This window comes from Aquarana catesbeiana, linkage group LG06, assembly GCF_042186555.1.
Source record: "Aquarana catesbeiana isolate 2022-GZ linkage group LG06, ASM4218655v1, whole genome shotgun sequence".
NCBI lineage: Eukaryota > Metazoa > Chordata > Amphibia > Anura > Ranidae > Aquarana > Aquarana catesbeiana.
Genome location: NC_133329.1, coordinates 247095124 through 247121448, shown reverse-complemented (window position 1 = coordinate 247121448; position 26325 = coordinate 247095124). Strand labels below are relative to the sequence as shown.

Here is a 26325-nt window from a genome sequence, read left to right as displayed (position 1 = left end):
TGCAAAAACACATTTCACTACAAGTGCACTTGCAACTGCAATGAACCTGCAATTGTAGTGCAAAGTGTATTTGCCCTTAGGAAATAACCCCCATTTTTGCATAAAACAGCAATTACATCACCCCAAAAGTGTTGTAGTGTTGAGACAATAATCCACACATTCTTGAGTAAGGCACTTTTTTATACCTGCACAATCACATGTGCATTTACGAAAGGTTTTTAAAACAAACCAACATGTTTGTTGTATAACAATTTTTGCAGTAGCATTATCAAAAATCGAAATATCCATTTCAGATAAAACAGGCCTGTGTAAAACCAACAAGAAAGCCAAAAAACTTGAACTTACAAAGTTCACATTAGGTAAAACCTGAAGGCTATATCAGACATCAGTATTTAGGAACTGGGTTTGATATAGCGTTCAGATGGGGGGAAATCACCCCTGGAAAAGCCAAATTTGGAAGATGCACACCAATTTACAAATGTCAACATGTGCTATCTGCCATCAGGGGGGATCAAGGGACGTGTTTTGGAGGAGCAAGCCCTTCCTCAACGCGGCTTTATAATTGAGGAAGGGGTTGCACCCCCAAAACGCGTCCATTGATCTCCCATGATGGCAGATAGCACATGTTGGCACACTGTGTGCATCCTCCAAATTTGGCTTTTCTAAACATTGAAAAAATTTTTGGAAGATTGGACCACAATAAAACCGGTGATTTTGTGGGGTTTAAATTCGCCCCAAAACATCAATGATGTTATTATTTTTTTTAATAACATCATTGATTTTTTGCAGGATGTTTTGCAGTTCGGCATTACACCCCATGATCTCCCCGATCAGGATCTGGGCACTTTCAGAAGTAAAGCGTTCTCTATCCCTCACATCACGATCACCTAAAAAGAGATAAAGAACAAAAAAAAAGGTCTGAAAAATCTGCCACCATCCATCTCTTTTACCTGAGCCTGTGGTCGCAGACACTCACCTGTTGTGGTGCCAATCTCCACCACGTCTTCTTCTTCCTCCTGCTCAGCATCTTGTGTTTGCGGTATTTCCCCTTCTTCCAGAGGGAGGGGGGGCTCTGGTCTCCTCGGATGAGGGCTGTCCTCCGAGTCTTTTCTCCCCTATGTAAAACAAAAATGGTAGACTTAGCACACAGATATTTGATGGCAGAACTAGAAATAGGAAACATTGCTTGGAAGTGGGGTACAATTGTCAATTTTGGCAGAGTTCCAAGATGTATATTTTTTAGTGTCCTTTGTCAAGCTGCAATACTTTACCTGTTTGGTACAAGCTTCACAGATGTAGCCCCCCCTATAGTATACACTGGAGCACCTGTGTGGGCCCCCTAATAAAAATGGTGTTCTTGTGTCCCACACTAGTGCTCCAGTGTCCAGATGTGAAAACAGCTGCTCAGTGTCCTCTCCTTACACACAATCTAGTTGGCATTTCATTCTAGTAACAAACCCATCTACACAAATATTTGGCATCCAAGTAGGCCCCAAAAAATGTGTGAAAATGCATATGGCCTAAACAATGGTGTTCTAGAGGCCGAAAGAAAAATGTTTGATACGAACGAATAATGGGCCCATGAACATTAAAGTTGCCCTTTTAAACGTTACAATTAATAAAAGCATATGGAGCAGAACGAACGGAATAAAGACAGAAAGAATAGGAACACAGCACAACTACTTACTTTTTTGCAGCACTCTCTGGATCTTTCGGTACTGCTCTGGCTCTCTCAACTTCAGGTCCGACCACCGCTTCCTGAGCTGATCTTTAGATCTTCGTACCCCGAAATTCCTCTCAAGACTCCTGACCACTTTCGCCATGATCTTGGCCTTTCGGATGTTCGGGTTGGGGTAAGGCCCATATTTTCCGTCATAGTCGGACTTCCTCATGATGTCGACCATCTCCAACATCTCCCCAAACGACATATTTGTGGCCTTAAAACGTCTCCTTCTGGATCGGGACATGCTTGGATCCGGCCTTTCCTCCTCCTCCTCCTCGTTGCTAGAATTAGCATGCACTTGCTGTAACTCCGCCATCATGCTCTTCACCCACTGCGCCGAATGAAAAGGGGTGGGGAATAGACTAGAAAGAACGTCAGGGGCGGGCGGAGTTACACGCATGCGCAGTGTGTATAAAGCGTAACACGCGTGCGTATTACGTACGATCTGTGAGCGGAGGAAGGAGCATTGGACGCGCCGATCGTAAGAACGAAGGTAAGAGACAAACTTGTGCCTATACTGCTTCTAGATTGAGGCCTATATTGTAACAAGATTAGGAGAGTTTTGTCTGACATTAGGCTTTGTCTTGTGTTGTGTCTTGCAGTGAACATGGATATCTTAATGAAAGACAATGACTTCATGTCAGTATTCGTAGAGATGCTAAGTGAGCTGCCCTGTCTGTGGGAGATTACCCACCCCCATTTCAAGAACCAAGCAAAGAGGAAGGCAGCACTGGAGCAATTGTGTGAAATTGTGAAGCAGGTGATCCCCACGGCAGACATCACTTATTTAAAGATTTTCATTGGTGGCCTGAGGAGCACATATCTGAGGGAGCGCAAGAAAGTCCTGGATTCCCAGAGATACGGAGCAGCAGATGACATCTATGTCCCCAGGATGTTGTACTACGACAGGCTGCACTTTCTGGCAGGCCAGACTGAACCCAGGCCATCCCTCTCCAGTCTTCCTTCCACGCTTCCTTCCCCCCCGGCTGAGGCTTCTGATGCCCAACCTGGGCCTTCCAGGCCACATGTGGAGGAGCCCAGATTGAGCCAGGTATAGCATTCCTCTAAATATTTCTGCTTGTCCAATCAATGATGTTAACTAGATGTTAGTTGGGAGTACTAATTTAGGATTGTGATTGATGATGCAAAACATTACAACTATGTCCCTTTTTCATACACAGGGATGTCTCAGCCAGGAGGTGGCCGGGCCGAGCCGGCTGGCTGATATCAAGGTCCCTCCACCCCCCCTGAAAATAGAAAGTGGCAGTAGGAGGAGTACCCTAGAGGAGGCTGCTATAGCATTCTTTTGGAGGGCTACAGAGGTCCTGGGAGCACCCCACACCATGGAGGAGAACATTGCTGCCTTCATAGCCTATAAAATGCAGAGGATGGAGGAGGGCCAAAAAGTCTTGTGTGAGGCCCTCATATCGGAGGCTCTGGAGAAAGGTATGAGGGGCCAAATTACACCTCACACACATCTTGGGGATGGTCCTCCTCCTCCCTCTCCTCCAGGTCCTCCCAGTCCTCCTCCAGGTCCCCCCAGTCCTCCTCCTCCTCCAGGTCCTACTCCTCCTTCTGCCACATCTCCAACTGCACAGCCACAGCCCGGAAGGAAGCGTGGAAGGAAGACCAGACAGTGTTTGCCCTGGGTTCAGTCTGGTCGGCCAAAAGATGCAGCCTCTTGTGGTACCACAGCCTGGGGACCCAGATGTCATCTGCTGCTATCCGGATCTCTGCGAATCCCGCACCAGACTGCCCTCCCTTACATATGGACTCCTCAGGCCACCAATTTTGATGTTGAAGAATTGATGTCTGCCATGGGGGTCCCAAGCTTCGCTAATTTCTCCTGTTGATCCAGTGTTGCCTTCCTCTTTGTTTGGTTCTGATCCCTTAATAAAGGATTTTTGTTTTGAATTATACTCTCCTATGTGTTTTACTTCAAAAAGGACAGTTGGTTTGTGAGGATTCAGGTACATTTCAAATATACAATGTGAAATGAACAAGGGACACCAACAACAAACAATCTCCTGGAGATTAAATAATACAAGATATCAATGGTGTTGGGGTAACTTGACACACAAAACACAGACAAAAATATTCGGGAGTAAAAATAAAAATAACATTGAACAAAGATCAGCCTTGGCAAAAATCCAAACATTAAAAAAAAAAAAAGGCTGAAAATCCAAAAAATAAAAAATAAAAAAAATATAAAACTGTCAGATGTGACAACTAATAACAATATAGTCAGGGAATCCCACTAAAAAAACACAAATAAAAGTTTGTGAGAAGTGTGTGTGAATATGAGCATCAAAACTACTTAATTCTTGTCACATTATAAAGAAGAAGAGAGTGCGCTGTATTAAACCATTTTTAACATTGCAGCGTGACGAAAGTGCTGTATCCATTGCGAACGCTAAGTTTACCAGAACGAGCTGTCCCGTGTCGGAATTTCTTCTGAGCATGCGTGGCACTTTGTACGTCGGAACAGGCCACACACGGTCGGAATTGACGCGATCGGATTTTGTTGTCGGAAAATTTTATCTCCTGCTCTCCATCTTTGTGTGTCGGAAAATCCGATGGAAAATGTCCGATGGCGCCCACACACAGTCGGAATTTCCGACAACACGCTCCGATCGGACGTTGTCCATCGGAAAATCCGACCGTGTGTACGGGGCATTAGTCTGTAGGGTTCAATATTGAGCTGGCCCACCCTTTGCAGCTATAACAGCGTCAACTCTTCTGGGAATGTCCTTATGGACCTTGCTTTGTGCACTGGTCCAAATCAATTGGTGGAGGGGGTATTATGGTGTGAGATTGTTCCCACAAAGTTGGGAGCATGAAATTGTCAAAATGTCTTCATATGCTGACACCTTAAGAGTTCCCTTCACTGGACCTAAGGGGCCAAGCCCAACCCCTGAAAAACAACCCCGCACCATAATCCCCCCTCCACCAAATGATTTGGACCAGTGCACAAAGCAAGGTTCATAAAGACATGGATGAAGGAGTTTGGGGTGGAGGAACTTCACTGTCCTTTACAGAGTACTGACCTCAACTCGATAGAACACCTTTGGGATGAATTAGAGCGGTGACTGCAAGCCAGGCCTTCTCTCCCACATCGGTGCCTGACCTCACAAATGTGCTTCTGGATGAATAGTCAAACATTCCCATAGACACACTCCTAAACCTTGTGGACAGCCTTCCCGGAAGAGTTGAAGCTGTTAAAGCTGCAAAGGGTGGGCCAACTCAATATTGAACCCTACGGACTAAGACTGGGATGCTATGTGCGTGTAGAGGCAGGCATCCTAATACTTTTGGTAATCAAGTGTAAGTTATAAAGCAGGTGATTCCTGAAGCAGTAAAGCTGAACCAGGGTGTATTAGAGCGACTTTTGCTTCATTGTAACTGTACAAAATTACAAAAGTTAGATGCAAAGATATCGATGCACTTTAAATTGAAACTTAAGTATATTATCATTAAAAGAAAAGTATGGGTTTCTTTTATTTTTTTTTCCCTTCATTCATACTTACCTAGGTGGATGCAGCATAGGTCCGATGCTGCATTTCTACACTGAAAACCAAGTGATCCAACACCGCCGATCACTTGGTTTTCAGAGCTCCATGAGCAGAGAGCTGCAGACTGTCAGTCACAGCTCTCTGCTCCCTCCTCACTCATTGGAGCGCTGGGCTTTGAAGGGGGCAGAGCAGGCCATCTCAGGCTCTCAGCGCCTCGCCAGAGAATGTCTGCTTTACATGTGATGCGCCTGCAAAGTATGGTATGCCCTCTTTTTAGATCTAAGCAATTTGTTCTTCATTTAAGGACAGAGCCATGTAAACTTATTGTGTCCAGATCCATGTAAATTCTCTTTGACCTTTCTCATCATAGCTCAAGGCTCCAGTTGTGTATCCCCCTTGATAGGTTTGGCAAGACCAATGCTGGCCATACATAGTTCGTTCGTTTTTTTTTTTTTTGTTTTCCTTTTAGCCAAATTCCTCCATCCAGACAAAAGAGGGGAAAGGAGGATTTACCCCCAACCCCTGGCGAAACAATGTATTATGACAGTTACACCCTGATTGGCTGCAGCTACTGATTAATGGAAACTTTTCCAACCTGTCCCTTCTATAGAAATTGACATTTGTTGTGCAGGTGAACCTGCACACTGATGTAAATTTTGATCAGTGAATGGCCAGCTTTACTTTGTAACATATGCTGTTTTTTTGCTATTAACCACAAATCTAGATTTTTACTTGGCAAAGGATTATAAAGGAATGATTTGCAAGGCTCGTCCCACTATACCAAAATGAGATTTATGTTATTTTTATTTTTTTAATTTGTGTTCAAAGGTATAACAAATACAAAGGGCTTTTTGTTGTCTCATCTATTCCTTTGACTGAATATGTACAACATATGTACAACATAGGTGGATTACTTTGTCAGAGTTGGTATTGTTATTTTATTCCCATTTCCATAGTAATAACTCTTAGGATTAGAAAACTTTTTTTATTTTTGGTCCACTTTACTTTAAGCTGACAAGTGATGTTTCTGTTATTTTTACAGACTAGAACAACCGTACTTTCCAGCTAATGAGAAGTTCTTTCAGGCTCTTTGCTATTGCTCACGTCTTCAACGTCTGTGCATTATTTCTCGCAATGGAAACATTCAGGCTGAAGCACTGATTTCATTTCTTCACAAATGCAGAGAAGTAGTCATGTGTCATCTCTTCACAGGAGAATCCTTAACAAGTTGCAAGAGCTTACAGCATGGCATTATACAAAGGTATGTACATAATTAGAAATAGTAAAATATCATTTGGATATACATGTTAAAAGGTCAAGATACGTAAAAACTGATATATTAACAAATGCAGGAGTGTTAAACCATCTGGCAGGTTCTTATCTCTCTCGCGGCTCTTGGAGAAAAAGCTACACCTGAAATGCAGGGCCTAATTACTATAGCTACAGTTCACAGTACATTAGTGTAAACAGTGAGCTAGGATATAAGTATAAACAAAAGAAAAAGAATGTGGTGTACTTGACACCCAGGACTGCTCTATATGACACAATGATTTTCAGTAATAATAACAAAACAATAATAATCCCTGGAAATGAAAGCCAGACATTGGAAATCCACCCTTACATTGGTGGATAGCGGAAAATGTCTTCATATATTGGTGGTCAGTGAAATGCCCCCTTACTTTGGTCAATGACGTACACCCCTTACTGTGGTCGATGAAGTACTCATCTTACATTGGTGGTCAATTAAGTGCCCTCCTTACACTGGTAATCAATGATGTACTCATAAATTGGTGGTCAGTGAAATTACCTCCTAATGTGTTGGTTATTAAAATGCTGTCTAAAACTAGTTGTCAGTTTTGAAGGGCCCTCTTAGATTAGTGGTTTGTGGGAGAAGGGACCGCCTTCAATTGGCCACTGGGAGAAGGCCCCATTACACTCTGGGTCATTGGAAACAATGCACCCCACATTGGAGGTCAGTTGGAAGAATGCTGCTTGCATTGGTGCTCATTGGGAAGAATGTTTATAGGTGTCAGTGGTTACTTATCTACAGAACCCCAGTTAATGTACTGGAACACCACCAACTCCCAAGTGGACTGAAAATCAAAAATGATGACAGGGAGATCTTTGTTGAAGTATATAAAAAGCTAAATGCTAACTTGCCTATAGCTAAAATATACGTTTCGGTAGTAGTAGTAAATGCTGCAAAATGATAGGGAAGTGCCAAGTGAAGAAGTTTTATTTTTAATAAGGATGGAAGTTTACTGTAAGAGTGGCTAATGAAATGTGAAATGCCTTATGACAAGACAGTAGTGATATAATTGATAACAGGAATGTAAAAAATGGCAAGGTGATTGTCTTGGGATTGGTTGAATGTCTTCTAGCTAATACCAGCAGTTTTAACCATTAAAGAATAGTCTGGTGGTATTTTGATCCAGGAAAATGGTCTAGCAGTCTTTGTGGGGTCAGGATGGGAACAAAAAAAAGGGGGGGGGGTTATATTGCTTTTCTCTAGACCAAAATTATGGAAATTTGCAAAAGCCTGAGCTTGATGGGAATATTTATTTTCCAATCCTGCAACAAGAAATGTAAGGGTGCAATTAGGGTGGCTAAGAATGTAAACAGTAAAAAAGGACAGACCGTATTGGCCCCATAAAGAATGAGGAAGGACATCTGGTTACAAAGGATAGGGAGATGACAAAGGTATTGAATTTATTCTTCTCCTCAGTCTTCACGAGGGAATCTGGGGGGGGCTTCAGTAACCAAAACTGCAGTGTTTATCCTCATGACACATCACAGGAAGCACCTCTGTGTTAACAGAGGACAGAATTAAAATTAGACTTGGGAAACTTAACATTAATAGATGACCGGGACCAAGATGGCTTGCACCCAAGGGTACTTCGGGAACTCAGTCAAGTAATTGCCAGACCATTGTTCCTAATTTTTACTGACAGTCTAATGACTGGAATGGTACCAGCTGATTGGAGAAAAGCCAATGTAGCACCAATATTTAAAAAGGGTCCAAAATACATCCCTGGGAATTAGACCAGTTAGCCTAACATCAATAGTATGCAAGCTCTTGGTGGGGATGATAAAGGACTATAAGCAAGATTTTAGTAATGAGAACGGTATCATTAGCAGTAATTGGCATGGATTCATGAAGAATCATTCTTGCCAAACCGATCTATTAACCTTCTATGAGGAGGTGAGTTGCCATCTAGATAACGGAAGGCCCATAGACGTGGTTTATCTGGATTTTGCAAAAGCATTTGACACAGTTCCCCATAAACGTTTACTTTACAAAATAAGGTCCGTTGGCATGGACCATAGGAGTGAGTACATGTATTGAAAACTGGCTACAAGGGCGAGTTCAGAGGGTGGTGATAAATGGGGAGTACTCAGAATGGTCAGGGGTGGGTAGTGGGTTCCCCCAGGGTTCTGTGCTGGGACCAATCCTATTTAATTTGTTCATAAACGACCTGGAGGATGGTAAATGTAAACAGTTCAATCTCTGTATTTGCGGACGATACTAAGCTAAGCAGGGCAATAACTTCTCCGCAGGATGTGTAAACCTTGCAAAAAGATCTGAACAAATGAATGGGGTGGGCAACTACATGGCAAATTAGGTTTAATTTAGAAAAATGAAAAATAATGCATTTGGGTGGCAAAAATATGAATGCAATCTATACACTGGGGGGAGAACCTCTGGGGAATCTAGGATGGAAAAGGACCTGGGGGTCCTAGAAGATGATAGGCTCAGCAATGGCATGCATTAAAAAGGGAATCAACTCCAGAGATAAAACGATAATTCTCCCGCTCTACAAGACTCTGGTCTGGCCACACTTAGAGTGTGCTGTCCAGTTCTGGGCACCAGTCCTCAGGAATGATGTACTGGAAATGGAGCAAGTACAAAGAAGAGCAACAAAGCTAATAAAGGGTCTAGAGGATATTAGTTATGAGGAAAGGTTGCGAGCACTTAGCTTATTCTCTGTGGAGAAGAGATGCTTGAGAGGGGATATGATTTCAATTTGCAAATACTGTACTGGTGACCACACAATAGGGATAAAACTTTTTTGTTGAAGGGAGTTTAACAAGACACATGGCCACTCATTAAAATTAGAAGAAAAGAGGTTTAACCTTAAAATACGTAGAGGGTTCTTTACTGTAAGAGCAGCAAGGATGTGGAATTCACTTCCACAGGCGGTGGTCTCAGTGAGGAGCATCGATAGTTTCAAAAAATGATTAGATAAGCACCTGAACAACCACAACATACAGGGATATACAATGTAATACTGACATATAATCACACACACAGGTTGGACTTGTGTCTTTTTTCAACTTCTTCCACTATGTAACTTTGCAAGTTAACTATATGACTATATAATGTTTATATATCTTGTTACAGAAACAAAAACAAAGGCAAAACACATTTGTTGATGCGTTTGTAAAGTAGAATGCAGTCTATCCATATCTGGTTTTGCTAATGGATGTATCATGTGAAAGAAGAAATAATGCACCAACAAATTGTGGGTTCATGTCAAGAAATGTCAGCTGTGTAAGGCCCCTTTCACATGGGCAATCCGTCTGTCCAATTTTTGACCCGTGTTTACATGGGTCATAACGGACAGCAATACATCCTTATAGGTGGATGGATGTAAGTGGAGTTACATTCACCTACCTCTGGGTCTGTTCAGGTTCATTTAACCAGACAGAAAAAGTTTGCAGACCAGCGGCGGACAGATAGAGGCGGACACAAGTTCACTTAAATCCACCCACCTATAGGGTCTGGTTTTCCACGGAGGAATGTTGAAAACACAGATGTCACAAATGTGACATCTGTAACTTTCTGATCCAGCAGCGGATCAGTCTGGCTTCCCCTGCTGAGACTGAACGGACACCGCTCATGTGAAGGGGCCCAAAAACATGACACCTCCCCTGTGTATTTGTTACTTATTCATTACCTAAAATGTGATTTGATTTACCAGAAAACCCAATACCTAAACCAGACTGCTTTAGTTAGAACTAAGCCCTCAGCTTTGAGAACCTATTAGCTCAAGTAGTGACTTAAAAAAAATGGCAAATAAAGAAAAAAATATAGCTTGTACAATTGTGATACAAGTCATATTGTAATTGAATGTTATTGAAAATTAGCTTTCCTTTTCAATCTGCAGCTGCTGTAATTTTCTATAAATGCAGTGCAATATGTCTACATGGAGTTGTTCTGTACACAGAATGTGTACTGACCACTCCCAAGAAACATAATTTCCTGCTTGTGTGATTGGCTCGCTAATTTTCCCAGACGTCTGCCTAAGATGCAATTCAGATTTCAGGCATCCCCTGCAACACAAATGTCATTTTTGGTGAGATACTTCCAATAGGAACACGTCTAAAGGGATGCAGGCCCAGCAGCTTTCCTCATTGGTGTCTTGCAGCTGTACAGCTTAGTGATAATTGTGAAACCACTCCCATTAGACCCACTCAGCACTGAGGCACAGACAAACACAAATGGATTTCTTTAGGATAACAAAAGGTAGGAATCTGCATCACAGTTTGTTATAATCCTTGCAATGTACATAGATCAACCAGAAGGGAATGTTTTTTTCTCAACAAAAGTGGAGTTATGCTTTAACAGAGAGATCACCATCAGGGATGAGCCCAGGCATGTTCAAATAATAGTCCGATGGGGCTGAGCTATCTTGCCAGGAAGCTGTCTCCAATCATAAGCAGCTGAGGCATTTCCCACATATGCATGTCCCTTATATACCTGCAGCTGCATGACGAAAAAGGCGTAGGCTGCTTATGATTGGCGATGTGCAGTGACAGCTTCCTGGTGGATTAGCTCTGATGGGGTTTGGATCCAAACATGCCTGAGCTCATTCCTGATTACCGTGCAGTTTTTCATTACATTAGCACTTCCACAATTGTGATTCAGCAGGTTTATTATTACAGGTGCAGGAGAAATCACACTAGTGTGAAAAGGGCCTAAGGCTGGGTTCACACTGGTGCGACACGACAGCCGTCCTACTTTGGATCCGACTTTGCCCTGCGACATGAAGCCGGCATGTGTCCGACTTTCAATGAACGGGGATCCGACTTGGATCCCCGCCAATGCCGGCACTGTGTTTGGTATGAATCTTTAGGGGGGAACTCCGCGCCAAATTTTAAATAAAAAACCGGCATGGGTTCCCCCTCCAGAGGCATACCAGGCCCTTGGGTCTGGTATGGACCTTGAGGGGAACCCCCTACGCCGAAAAAACGGCGTGGGGGGTCGCCCCCAATCCATACCAGACCCTTATCCGAGCACGCAGCCCGGCCGGACAGGAATGGGGGTGGGGACGAGCGAGCGCCCCCCCCCCTCCTGAACCGTACCAGGCCGCATGCCCTCAACATGGGGGGTGGTGCCTTGGGGGAGGGGGGCGCGCTGCGGCCCCCCCACCCCAAAGCACCTTGTCCCCATGTCGATGAGGACAAGGGCCTCTTCCCGACAACCCTGGCCGTTGGTTGTCGGGGTCTGCGGGCGGGGGGCTTATCGGAATCCGGGAGCCCCCTTTAATAAGGGAGCCCCCAGATCCCGGCCCCCCACCCTATGTGAATGAGTATGGGGTACAGCGTACCCCTACCCATTCACCTAGGAAAAAAGTGTCAATTTAAAAAAAAACACTACACAGATTTTTAAAGCATTTTATTAGACAGCTCCGGGGGTCTTCTTCCGACTTCGGGGGTCTCTCCGGTTCTTCTCCACGCTCTCCGGATCTTCTGCCGGGCTCCTCCGCTCTCTTCTGCTCTTTTGCCGCTCTTTTGCTAAAGCGGAGGAGCCCGGTCTTCAATCTTCTGCCTTCTGCCTTCTGCCTTCTGCCTTCTGCCTTCTGCCTTCTGCCCTCTTCTCCTGATGTTGACACAACGCTCTCTGGGGCTAGAATGCTCTCTGTGCGCTCTGCTCTGACTTATATAGGCGGTGACCCCGCCCCCTTATGCCGTCACAGTCCCTGGGCATGCTGGGACTGTGACGTTTTAGGGGGCGTGGTCATCACCCGATGACCACGCCCCCTAAAACGTCACAGTCCCAGCATGCCCAGGGACTGTGACGGCATAAGGGGGCGGGGTCACCGCCTATATAAGTCAGAGCAGAGCGCACAGAGAGCATTCTAGCCCCAGAGAGCGTCGTGTCAACATCAGGAGAAGAGGGCAGAAGGCAGAAGGCAGAAGATTGAAGACCGGGCTCCTCCGCTTTAGCAAAAGAGCGGCAAAAGAGCAGAAGAGAGCGGAGGAGCCCGGCAGAAGATCCGGAGAGCGTGGAGAAGAACCGGAGAGACCCCCGAAGTCGGAAGAAGACCCCCGGAGCTGTCTAATAAAATGCTTTAAAAATCTGTGTAGTGTTTTTTTTTTAAATTGACACTTTTTTCCTAGGTGAATGGGTAGGGGTACGCTGTACCCCATACTCATTCACATAGGGTGGGGGGCCGGGATCTGGGGGCTCCCTTATTAAAGGGGGCTCCCGGATTCCGATAAGCCCCCCGCCCGCAGACCCCGACAACCAACGGCCAGGGTTGTCGGGAAGAGGCCCTTGTCCTCATCAACATGGGGACAAGGTGCTTTGGGGTGGGGGGCCGCAGCGCGCCCCCTCCCCCAAAGCACCAACCCCCCATGTTGAGGGCATGCGGCCTGGTACGGTTCAGGAGGGGGGGGGGCGCTCGCTCGTCCCCACCCCCATTCCTGTCCGGCCGGGCTGCGTGCTCGGATAAGGGTCTGGTATGGATTGGGGGGGACCCCCACGCCGTTTTTATCGGCGTAGGGGGTTCCCCTCAAGGTCCATACCAGACCCAAGGGCCTGGTATGCTCTTGGAGGGGGAACCCATGCCGGTTTTTTATTTAAAATTTGGCGCGGAGTTCCCCCTCAAGAACATCTGAGCACAAGTCGCGTGCCAAAGTCGGATCATGCAAGACGGCAATCCGACTTTGATCCGACTTCAATGATAGTCAATAGACTGAAGTAGGATCAAAGTCGGACCAAAGTAGTACAGGGAGCATTTCTAAAGTCGGAACGACTTGTGTCGGACCAGTTAGGACGGCTCCCATAGGGAAACATTAAATTTCACACGTCATGCGACATGAGCTCCCAATGTCGGAGCGTTTGTCGGACCAGTGTGAACCCAGCCTAATACCTAGTTAAAGTGATTGTAAAGGATTGTTTTTTGTTTTTTTTTTAAATAACAAACATGTCATACTTACCTCAACTGTGCAGCTCGTTTTGCACACAGTGGCCCCAAACATCCTCTTCTGGGGTACCCCGACAGCTCTCGTGGCTCCTCCCCACATCAGATAACCCCCTAGGAGAAGCGCTGTCCAGGAGGGGGTTACCTTGCAGGCACGCTCCTGAGTTCAGCATTTGCATTCACAGACACGAATGCTGGGCTCGGCCCAGCCCCCCGGCGCCCATGTCATTGGATTTGATTGACAGCAGTGGGAGCCAATGGCTGGCTGCTATCAATCTATCCAATTAGGAGCCAGGACACCGTGTCCCCGCCGAAGAGATGACAGGGCTCAGGTGAGTAAAACGGGGAGGGGGGGTGTGACTGCCAGGTGTTTTTTTTCCTATGCATTAAGGTGAAAAAACGCAAGGGTTTACAACCCCTTTAACACAACAAAAACAAGTGTACAGTGCCTTTAAATGTTGATACAGACTATAGATTATGGTAATGCTTTTACAGTCTATCCTAATTTTAAATTTCAAAGGAAAATTATTCTAAGGTGTATAGGGTATACAGCAATTCAAGCAATAATTAAAAATAAACATAAGAAAAAAGGAAAGTCCATAGCAAAAATCCGGCAGTTCACTATGTGAAAAAGCACTACAAATCAGACTTTAACCCCCAGGAGAACCAGTGAGAACAAAAGATACTTTGAGAAAAATAAAATAGTTCCTTTGTACAAAGTTTTCTTTACAGCACCTGTATGAATTGTGCTCAACAGCGTGGCTCTAATGTGGCCTCTGCAGCACTGTGCATTCAAGTGTATCACGTCTTCCTGAGACTAGATCTTCTCCTCAGAGAGACCACTCATCACATCAATCACTTCGATCTCTTTTGATCTCTGATGCCCCTGGTTTCTTTTGATCTTTGCAGTCCTTCAGTTCACAGACTTTCAGAATGGGTCCACTGGACCCTGCTGGAGACAGAGTGCCTCTGGTGCTGGCAGAGCAGAGAGAAGCTTGTAGCTGCACTTAAAACACCTATAATTCTGAGTGGATGTATGTATACAGTGTGTTCACATATACAGTACATATATAGTGTGTGTGTGTGTATATATATATATATATATATATATATATATATATATATATATATATATATATAGCCAGATTGTGCCTAACGGTGGGAGTGGATTTCATTGAGGTGATTAAACAGGACCGGTACCTATTTGTTGTATAAACTACACACATGCCACAGTCCTTGTACGACAAAAGCCTCTCAAACACACATATGCCTCAAGGAAAATGATTATTTAAAAAAAAAAAACCTCTTCTATTACATATGCTTTTACCACTTTATCCAGTATAAAAAGGCAGAATGTGGCACACCCATCTAAATGTTAACAGTTTAATAAATAGATTAAATTAAAATAATAAAATGCACTCACTGCAATAGCAGCGAAAGAGGCATGACAGTATGTGAAGACAAATCCTGGTGTCCTGGATCCACTGTGCAGAATTCAGTGGATACCTTCTGGCCTGTGTGCAGAGATTAGCAGGTCAGCAGCAGGTGTGTCTGCAGAGTTCGGCAGGGAAGCTGTAGTGCTGCGTGGAACGCAAGCCGCCCTCCGCAGTTGGACGGCTTCCAGGAGCTTTCGGCAATCCTCGGAAGCACTCAGGATGACTTTGAGGGCAGGGTTATGTTTTTCGGGGAGACAGACTCTGTCCCTTTGTCAAACCAAAACCAATAATTACTTTTTTTCCTAATAATCACTTTGTCAGAGCCTATCTTAACCACTTTTTGTCCAGCAATTGTAATAAAATGGCTGGAGGACATCCTTACTATGGTGGGTGGATGTACATGTATGCCCTTCTGTTTACCTGTGTGTGCACAAACCATTACTCCCTCTGTCAGTAGACAGTAGAGAGAGTGACAGCCACAGTGATCTCAATTTAAACCGCATAGTACTGTTTTAAAATGCCACTGACCACCATTTATTGGGAGATTGAGAGATTTAAAATGGCACTAACCATAAATGTTCTGGAATTATTTTGGGGACGTGGGGGGTGGGATAGGTTGAAAGTGCCACTGACCACCAAAAATTGTGACTTTATTTTTTTTTGGGGGGGGGGGGGGGGGGTTGTTATGTCCCCAGTGCAATTTCGATGCAGTGCAACTTTTCAGTTTTTCACCCTTTCAGTTTTCTTCCACTAACAGAAGACTTTCACTTGGCTTCTGTGGGCAATTTTTGAAGGCTAAGTACACCTTAATTTATTTTTTAACCACCCCAATATAAACATGTTTCTTCATTTGCCAAAAATTGTGCTAAAAAGTGAGATCACCTTATGATGTCAGCTTCCCAAAAAGGGGTAAATTTTTGGGGTTTTTGAATTGTCCTGGCTATGTTTTATAATACAAAGTAAGGGAAATATATATATTTTTTTAAATGTTCAGTCTTTTTTTATTTGTAAAGGCAGAAGGTTTTGTAATCTCAATGCATTCTATGCATTAGGATAAAAAAACCTTCTGTGTGCAGCGATGTTGCAGGAGTGTCTCGGCTGCTAGGGACTCCCGTCTTCATTGGCTGAGACAGCAGCATGGCGCCATTGGCTCCTGCTGCTGTCAATCAAAGTCAGTCAGCCAATGAGGAGAGAAAGGGGGCAGCGTGGCTCCGTATCTGAATGGACACAGGGAGTTGTCGGCTGGGCTGCCCCCATAGCAAGCTGCTTGCTGCAGGGGCACTCAACAGGAAGGAGGGGCCAGGAGCACTTAGGAGGGACCCAAGAAGAGGATCCTGGCTGCCCTGTGCAAAACCACTACACAGGGCATGTAAGTATAACATGTTTATATTTAACAAAACAAAAAACAAGACTTTAGTATCATTTAAATTGTAAAACAAATTTAAAACACTGTCGATATTAACCACTTCCCATCCATAGACCCTATATATAAGAATTGGGTAAAACAAGCCCCTGCAGCAGCTGTAGCAGCAGCCGTGAGCTTAGTTTTATTTTTTAGAGCTGGCGACCAGCTTTTCCATAAAAGTGATCCACCACCTAGATCACTTTTACTGCACAGTAAGGGCTTGTTCACACTTGAATACATTTCTAACACTTCACAAATGCTCCTATAGCGTTAGTACGGACATTTAGATGCGTGTTAATGAACTTTAGTATGGGCGTTTCACAAGCGTCAACGACTAGTTAAAAACGCTCCCCAAATGCCCTGTTCACAGTTTTGAAGCATTTGATGAGCATTAGGCGCATTAAAACCACTCTACAAATGCCTATTTTTAAATGGGAAGTGACATCGCAGGAAACAAATTAATTTGAACGCCCCACAACCGCGCTGCAAATGCCTGCCAGAGCGTTTGCGAAGCATTACCATAGACTTGAATGGAAGGTGTTGAAAGGCTTCAAACTCCTCCTGACTGGACATGAGGTTTCAGTTTTGCAGTGAGGGGGCTCTTTCTGCTTCATGTTTTGATAATGTGAACAGCATTGTGTGCTGTCCATTGTATCATTTGCAGAGGTGTTTGAGGGGCATTTTTTTTCCCCTAAAAGTATGCATTTGATAAACAGTTGCAAAGATATCATGTGACATAAAAAAACTGCACCTACAAGGCTTCAGGCCTCTGCTTTCAGATAATATAACTTTTTTGGGGGGTTTTAACTAACTTTCTAGAAAAAAAATGCAGATTTTAACTTTAACGTTTTAACTGTGTGAAAAATGTTCTGGGTGCAAAATAGTTAAATATCACCAAAAGAAAGCTCTGTCTGTCATAAAATTATATAAAATTTGGTTAGATGCAGTGTAGCATGATGGCCAAGTAATTGTTAAACTGAAAACGGATGCCGGTTCTAAAGTGGTTGAAGAAGAACTCCATTAAAATCCGCAAGTATTGAAACATCTTCTGATTGCCACCAAGACATGCATCCCTGGCTTGTGGAAACAACAATCCTTTCCTACAGTATCGCAATGGTTTCCCATTGTGAGCCATATCCAACAGTTGGAACGCTTGGCCGCTGCCCTCAGGGACAAGACTGATGAACATAACGCACAATGGCTGTACTGGGACTTGTTCTATTTCTCAGACGATTCTTTGACCTACTCCTAAATTGAAATTACTCACACGGGAATCGGACTTCTTGAGCCGTTAACCTCGCCGTTGCTCCCCACTTTGCCTCCCCCCCCCTTTTTTTTTCTTTCTCTCCCCCCTCTCCCCTTTTTCCTAGACACACAGTCTACTTCATTCTCTCAAAATCAAGAAAAAAGCTACCAGGTATGCGCTGACCTTTTGTGCAGCTGCTATGGAGCCCAGACAAGGTTGACTTATACTATGAGGTTTTTTTGTTTAATGTGCCATTCTTTCAGGAAGTACATGACCGACGTGTTCTCCTATGTGACTTTCTTCACAATACCGGATTTACGCACCATTGGATGCCATGGTCTTTCGGCAGTGTATGTTATCGGAAGGACATTGGCCTGTGGCATCAATGCTGTCTTTAAACCCCTGTTTGTATTTGCTTTTTGTATCACTGTCAGTGGTGTATCATCCATGGGTGCAGGGTGTTCACTGCACACGGACCCTGAGTGGGGAGGGGTCCGGTCCGGCCCACTGTGACCCACATTGCACACGTGGATGATCCCCTGGTTGACAGGGACGATCTGTGCGGCGGGAGGGACAGCTGCAAGCACCAATCTCCCTGTATAGCCTTCAGTGAAGGAGCTAATAGCTGCTTCTCCTCTTCTCCCTCCTGCGGCTGTCAGATGAAATGCCATACAGGGAGATTGATATTTTGTTGCTGTCCCTCCCGCTGCACCGATCATACCGACTGTGTCATCCTCCTCTTCCAGCCCCCCTCCGTGTCCTCCTCTTCTGGCCCCCCTCAGTGTTCCCAGCCCCTTCCTTTTCTGAACTGGGCACAGTGATCGATCGCTAACGATCACTCCTGTGCCCTCTGATAATTGAGCAGAGTAACCTGTGTTTACTCTGCTTCAGTTTATGAATGGACAGGAGCCTCTGTGTCCTATCCATTCATCTTCAATGCTGAGGCTGCTGAGAAAGGGACTGGGGAATCTCTGTCCTCAGTCCCTTTCTTTGTCTCAAAGGGGAGATGTCAGGGGTCTGTTTAGACCCCTGATATTTCACCAAAGCCCCCCCAACAGGGCTGATACAAAAAAAAAATTACAATAGATATTAAAATGATAAAAAATAAAATTGTAAAAAAATAATATAACACAATAAACTACTGACACTACCCCCCTCGCCCTACCACCATTTTCCAGTGCCCCAACCCCCCCTTCCAAAAAAAGCATTCTGAAAAAAATAAGATTGTAAAAAAATAAATGTACACAAAAATAAACTACTGACACGATCCACTGCCCTACTAATACTGTCCACCACTTCCCCATACCCCTACCCCTGTTGAAGCACCAACATATTAAAAAAAAAATTTGAAAAAATAATAAAACAAAATAGTAATAGAAAATAAAACAGTCAAAACAAAAAACTACCGACACTGTCCACTCCCCCCCACCCCCCATCATTGTGAAAAAAATGCAAAAATAGATTGTAAAAAATAAAAATAAATCTGACACCATCCACTGCCCTAGGACACCATCCACTGGCCCCCAAAAAGCATTTAGAAAAAATAATAAAAATACTAAAGTTGTAAAAAAATAATAAAAAATATGAAATGGTAAAAATAAAAAACTGACACCATCTGTAACGATATCACGTACGGGACATGAAAAGCTGTAGCTAGCTGCCATCTTGTGTGGAAGTAGCCATGACAGTTTGGCTAACCATGTAACCTTACAGAAAACTCTGAACTCCCTCCTCCCTTGTCTTAGGAATTCAAAGCTTTTTAAGTTCAACAGAAAAGGTTATCTCAACAGAGAAAACAGAACCAGGTTAGGTCAGTAGAAAACATTTGTTGTAAGGGCAGTGTTCAGGCCTGTCGTAAAACTGTCACCCTCCCCATTCAGAGACCTAACAGGCCCTGGTTGTAAATAGTCTGAATACACCTCCAACTTATAAGTATGAAATTTCAGCATGTGTCCTAACTTCTGACTTAGTGATAGCACAGCCATAATCTGGACATATTTAGTTTCCTTAGATAATATGGAACGTTTCAAGTCCAGACACCCCTATGTCAGGTCATATGGGAAACCCCTGGGACAACTTATTCCTCCAAAGCAGGCTATACATTTTAGATATGGCATGTTTATACTTGTTTTGAAGGAAATCTCACGCTGAATAATAATATGGATATTTGGAGTCTGTAAACACTATAGATGCAGATATATGAATATGTATTACAAAATCTACCAGGGACGTGGTCATTAGTGTAGACACCTCCCAGCAACCAACCCCTAAACAAGATGACCAGACGATTGGTCACTGTCAACACCCCCTTTGATTTGACAGAAAAGAGGAGATGCCAAGACAATGGGCAGTTCTCCTTTTACCATCCAAGAAGAAACATCTGCCAAGTCGAGAACCGATTACCTAGCTCATCGATCGAACTCTGATCAACCCTCGGACATTAATTGCAAGTATTCTTCCTTCCCAATTCTACCTCATTGCTTTGTGGCTGTATATTGTCTTTATCTTTTGAAACATCTTTTTTCTGTAAATATTTTATTTGCATCAACTTGACCTTTGCATAATAAACCCTTATGTTGAAAAGTGTTAACCTTGTCTCTAAAGCTCTTAATGCAAGCTATAAACGAACCTGCCTCTTGAAGGGCGCTACTGTTGTAGAGTAAGACTCTGAGCAGACCTGTCTGTGGTGGCAGTGTGTGTGGCAGACGCTTATTCTAAAATTATAATTGGTATTGCTAAAATTACGAGTCTCCCCCGGCTCGGTCTTTTAAACGGGGGTGGTGGCAGTTAAAGGGTTAATTGTGTAATTAGCCCAGTGACAATCACTCTCGAGCTGCTCGCACCTAGATTGTGGTCCCGCAAGCTGGAAAATCTTTGTACTGGGCGCAGCTGAGAGTGGCATTGTTACGTAAGTGACAGCGCGTTGTGAGGTTGGCCGGTCCTTCGTTGCAAGTTAGCGAGGAGGGCGGGGATCTGACACCCGCGTTCGTCACATATTGGCTGGCAGCGTAGCGGGATAGTTTCGCATTGAGAGGCATTCAGTGCATTGTTAGGAATTAGCTCTGCACTGAAGGATTGTAACCTTTGTGGAAACAGTCCTTAGAGACAAGCTGGTGCATATTTTTTTTTTCAAGAGAGACATACAGCAACAGCTCCTTCCTACACCTTCTTCCTATCTCTTCTTTCTGTTCTATCTTTTCTGCTTGCAAAATGTCTGGGTTATCAGCATATAAAAAGATGAGCAAGAATGAACTGGCTGTTGAGTGCACAGGAAGAGGAATTGATGTCGGTGGCAAAAATCGTGAAGGCTTGATACATGCCTTACAGGAGTTTGATATCCGTGCAGGCCAGAACCTGGGGGAAACTGGACCAGAAAGGGTTTCCGTTACTCCAGAGCCCAGTGATTCAGAGGCGGCCTCACCAGATGGGCAAGCAGAGACTGACACTGGAATACCATGGATTGTTACCTCTAAGCCATCACAAGAGCAGGCCAGCATCAGATTGCCTGAAACCATCATAGACTCTCCTCAAATGCAAGTAACTCTACAAAACCTCAGGGAGACGGATCCTGTGGTGTACCTGCAGTTTATGGAGCGCCAGGCTGAGTGAGAAGAGCGCAGGGCTGAGCGAGAGGCGGCAGAACGCCAGGCTGAGAGGGAGGCTGATCGTCGGCACGAATTGGAGATGGCTAGGCTCCAGCAGCGACAGGCTCAGAACCTCGGATCCCTAGAGCACAGGGATGCCTCTCTGCCAGTGATCCCGGCAGCCAAATTTCCAGTTATGGAAAAGGACAGTGACATTAACGTGTATCTACTGTCGTTTGAAAAAACTTGCCGTCAGTACCATCTGCCCCCAGCACAATGGGCCCGGTACCTGACGCCAGGGCTACGAGGCAAGGCCCTAGATGCTTATGTCGAACTGTCAGAAGAGCAGTGCGACGATTATGAGGCCCTAAAGGCTGCAATCATCCAAAAGTTTCAGCTAACCCCGGAAGTGTACCGGAAGCATTTTAGGTCCTTGCAAAAGGGGCCTGGGGACTCATACATGGATGTGGTAGGTCGCTTACGTACCACATTCCGGCAATGGACTAAAGGCTTGAAAGCCGATTCTTTTGAATCCCTGGAAGATCTTATGATTGAAGATCAACTTTTGCACATCTGTCCTACAGACGTCAGACAGTTTGTGCTGGAGCGAAAGCCAACCTCTGCCAAAGCAGCAGCAGAACTGGCAGATACCTATATCCACTCTCGGGTATCTGACCATCGCAAGACTCCTCCGAATGGCTGGAAAGGAGGGAAATCGCACACAGCAACCCCTCCTCTGCCTACCAACCAAGTTCCTCAGCAGCCGGAACCTGCAGCTCCTGGAACCAAGACCTTCCTAACTGACAAACGCAAATGCTACAACTGTGGGGAAGCCGGACATCTCAGGACGCAGTGCCCTGAGCAGAAGAAGATGACATCACCTGGCCATCCGGCCAGCAACCCTTTTTCCGTGCTGTTCGTCCGCAGGAAAACTCGGGTAACCACCGCCAACTTGCAGCCAGTCACTGTGGGCCACCGGATCATTACTGGTTTCCGTGACACAGGAGCTGAAGTCACTTTGGTCAGACCAGAGGTGATAGAAAGAAGGGACATCATCCCTGGAAAGTTTTTTACCCTCACCGGAGTCGGGGGGGACCCGCTCACGAGTACCCCGTGCCTATGTTTTCATTGATTGGGGTGCCGGAAGTGGGATGAGAGAAGTGGGAGTCTCGGAGGAGATCCCCGCTGCGGTGTTGTTGGGTGCTGATTTAGGTACCCTTGTTTCTTACTATGCCCCTGCTAAAAGCACCCAGGATGCTCCCACAGAACTCTCTGGACCTACCAAGGTACTGTTTACAGATGTTGGGGTAATATCTGGGCAACCTGTGGATGGACAGAGGGAGGGGGAGGGTGGAGTGGAGGTACAGGGGTCTTCTTCACCTACAGAAGGAGAGGAGGCCCCCTTGCATGTGCCAATATCAAATGCTTGTGTAGCTGATGTTAAGAATGTAATTACTGAATGTAATGATGTTATGTCGTTGTTGGAGGTCACCCACAATGCTGGGAGGGTGGAGAAGATAGAGTCTCTGGCGGCAGAGCCCAGGAGTGGCCAAGGTGGCCCCATTCCTGACTCTGACCCAGAGTATTCTGCCTTGACTACACCCCAGCAGTTGTCCTTGTGTGTCACAGGACGGCTGGTTGGTACTTGTAGTCCCACGCCTCAGCCAGCACTGCTGAGAGACAAAGGCTTTGCAGTGTTCAGCAGGCCAGCTGTTAGCTCCCCTGCTGAGAAAAATAAACAAAAGCATGATAGGGACAGTGGGCAGAGAGGCTGTACTGGTCTACAGGCAGGAGGCCTGGAGACTGAAAGGGTTAAACAGTTGCTCACTGTGTCCAGTCAGCCTAAGGGGAATGTGTTGAAGGTGTCACCTGATATGGTCTGTGAAGGTCCAGGTGAAATCAGGAAGGCCAGGGTTGGAGTGAAACACAATGGTTTGTGGCCTAATTTGATGTTCACACAATGTCCCAGCACAGCACCTGTCATTGGCAGAGACCGTATACCTGAACGGAAAGAGTTAGGTGCCCTGCTAGAAGTGATAGCTGACACTCAAGGAGTGGGCTTAGGCCTTCAGTCCCACTCACCTTTCCTTCCCCTCCAGGCACCCATGGTGCTGGCAGTGCTTACAGCATGCCGTGTTTGAGTCATGGGAAACCCTGGGAGGGCACCCCATGGCGTCCACAAGGTGGGCGACCGGGTGTATCCTCCCCTCACCCTTGCAGCCCACCTTGCCTTGCAGGAGGCGCAGACAGGCGGGGCAAAGGAGACTGAGGAAATTATGCAGTTAGGGGTCGTTCAGGGAGCTCGGACAGTCTCGGCGCCACTGGTAGTCTTGGTCCCCAAAAAGGACCAGACGACCAGGTTCTGTGTGGACTACCGGAAGCTGAATGCCATCACTACTGCAGATGCCTACCCCATGCCCCGGATTGATGAGTTGTTAGGCTGGCGGCCGCCCGTTATATAACAATCAGCAGGGGGTACTGGCAAATTCCTCTGGCCCCTGAGGCTCGGGAAAAGTCGGCCTTCATCACCCCATTCGGATTGTTTGAGTTTACCGTCATGCCGTTTGGGATGAAGAATGCCGCAGCTACCTTCCAGAGAGTCATGAATGACTTACTGGAGGGGCTGGAAACCTTTGCCGTAGCCTACCTGGATGACATCGCCGTGTTCAGCCCTACCTGGGAAGAACACCTGGTGCACCTGTCACAGGTCCTGGACCAACTGACCGCTGCCAATCTGACTGTAAAACCCAGTAAGTGTCAGATTGGCATGACTGATGTGCAGTACTTGGGACACCAGGTAGGAGGAGGTACCCTGAAACCCGAGACAGGGAAGGTTGAGGCCATCCTGGCCTGGCCTACCCCCCAAACCAAAAAGCAGGTTATGTCTTTCTTGGGGACTGCTGGCTACTATAGGAAATTTGTATGTAACTATAGTAGCCTGGCCAAACCTCTGACTGACCTAACCAAAAAGAAACTGCCCAAGGTGGTGTCTTGGACACCAGAATGTGAGCAGGCATTTCAGGCCTTGAAGGAAGCGCTGGCCAGCGCCCCTGTGCTGCAGGCTCCAGACTTCACCCGCTGTTTCCTTGTGCAGACGGATGCCTCTGCCTATGGATTGGGTGCAGTCCTGAGCCAGGTGGACGAGGCCGGAGAGGAGCATCCCATCCTCTACCTGAGCAGGAAGCTGCTTCCCAGGGAAGTAGCATATGCCATGATCGAAAAGGAGTGTCTTGCGATCGTGTGGGCTCTCCAGAAGTTACAAACGTACCTTTATGGATGGCACTTCACTGTGATCACAGATCACAATCCCTTGAGCTGGCTAAATCGTGTTGCTGGGGAGAATGGCAAACTACTTCGGTGGAGCCTAATTCTTCAGCAATACGATTTCACCATCCAGCATAAGAAAGGCAGCGCCCATGGCAATGCTGATGGGCTGTCACGACAAGCCGAGCCCGCAGGAGTCGGTTGCGTCAGGAGGGAAATTGTAGTTCCCTCCCATGCAACCACCTAAGGGGGGAGGTCTAACGATATCACGTACGGGACATGAAAAGCTGTAGCTAGCTGCCATCTTGTGTGGAAGTAGCCATGACAGTTTGGCTAACCATGTAACCTTACGGAAAACTCTGAACTCCCTCCTCCCTCCTCCCTTGTCTTAGGAATTCAAAGCTTTTTAAGTTCAACAGAAAAGGTTATCTCAACAGAGAAAACAGAACCAGGTTAGGTCAGTAGAAAACATTTGTTGTAAGGGCAGTGTTCAGGCCTGTCGTAAAACTGTCACCCTCCCCATTCAGAGACCTAACAGGCCCCGGTTGTAAATAGTCTGAATACACCTCCAACTTATAAGTATGAAATTTCAGCATGTGTCCTAACTTCTGACTTAGTGATAGCACAGCCATAATCTGGACATATTTAGTTTCCTCAGATAATATGGAATGTTTCAAGTCCAGACACCCCTATGTCAGGTCATATGGGAAACCCCTGGGACCACTTATTCCTCCAAAGCAGGCTATACATTTTAGATATGGCATGTTTATACTTGTTTTGAAGGAAATCTCACGCTGAATAATAATATGGATATTTGGAGTCTGTAAACACTATAGATGCAGATATATGAATATGTATTACAAAATCTACCAGGGACGTGGTCATTAGTGTAGACACCTCCCAGCAACCAACCCCTAAACAAGATGACCAGACGATTGGTCACTGGTCACTGTCAACACCCCCTTTGATTTGACAGAAAAAAGGAGATGCCAAGACAATGGGCAGTTCTCCTTTTACCATCCAAGAAGAAACATCTGCCAAGTCGAGAACCGATTACCTAGCTCATCGATCGAACTCTGATCAACCCTCGGACATTAATTGCAAGTATTCTTCCTTCCCAATTCTACCTCATTGCTTTGTGGCTGTATATTGTCTTTATCTTTTGAAACATCTTTTTTCTGTAAATATTTTATTTGCATCAACTTTGACCTTTTCATAATAAACCCTTATGTTGAAAAGTGCTAACCTTGTCTCTAAAGCTCTTAATGCAAGCTATAAACGAACCTGCCTCTTGAAGGGCGCTACTGTTGTAGAGTAAGACTCTGAGCAGACCTGTCTGTGGTGGCAGTGTGTGTGGCAGACGCTTATTCTAAAATTATAATTGGTATTGCTAAAATTACGAGTCTCCCCCGGCTCGGTCTTTTAAACGGGGGTGGTGGCAGTTAAAGGGTTAATTGTGTAATTATCCCAGTGACAATCACTCTCAGGCTGCTCGCACCTAGATTGTGGTCCCGCAAGCTGGAAAATCTTTGTGCTGGGCGCAGCTGAGAGTGGCATTGTTACGTAAGTGACAGCGCGTTGTGAGGTTGGCCGGTCCTTCGTTGCAAGTTAGCGAGGGGGGCGGGGATCTGACACCCACGTTCGTCACACCATCCACTGCTCTACTGACACCATCCTGCACATACCCACTGCTGTACACTCTGCACTCCCCACCTCCATACACGCCACACTTCTCACCTGCACATACTACTCACCTCAATACACTCCGCACTCTCATGCACTTACTACCCACCGCCATACTCTCCACACCCCTCTCCTGCACATACTTCCCGACTCCTTACACTCTGCACTGTACATTTCCTATTTAACTTTACCACATTCTGCACTATGTAAGTCATCTCAGACTCTATTAAACCACACCCTATTTAAAGTGGTGTTCCGGCCG

The 26325-nt window shown here is 45.5% G+C and overlaps 1 protein-coding gene and 1 pseudogene across 5 annotated transcripts in view; both read left to right on the top strand.

The window, feature by feature from the left end:
- Positions 1–26325, top strand: part of FBXL18 (F-box and leucine rich repeat protein 18) — a 364054-nt gene that overhangs the window by 263449 nt on the left and 74280 nt on the right. For all 5 annotated transcript variants that reach the window (XM_073633139.1, XM_073633136.1, XM_073633141.1 and 2 more), the window contains one exon: positions 6278–6496. In XM_073633139.1, the coding sequence (XP_073489240.1) occupies positions 6278–6496 (219 nt within the window). The remainder of the gene's footprint in view (positions 1–6277; positions 6497–26325) is intronic.
- On the top strand, positions 20011–23257 carry LOC141147366 (uncharacterized; annotated as a pseudogene).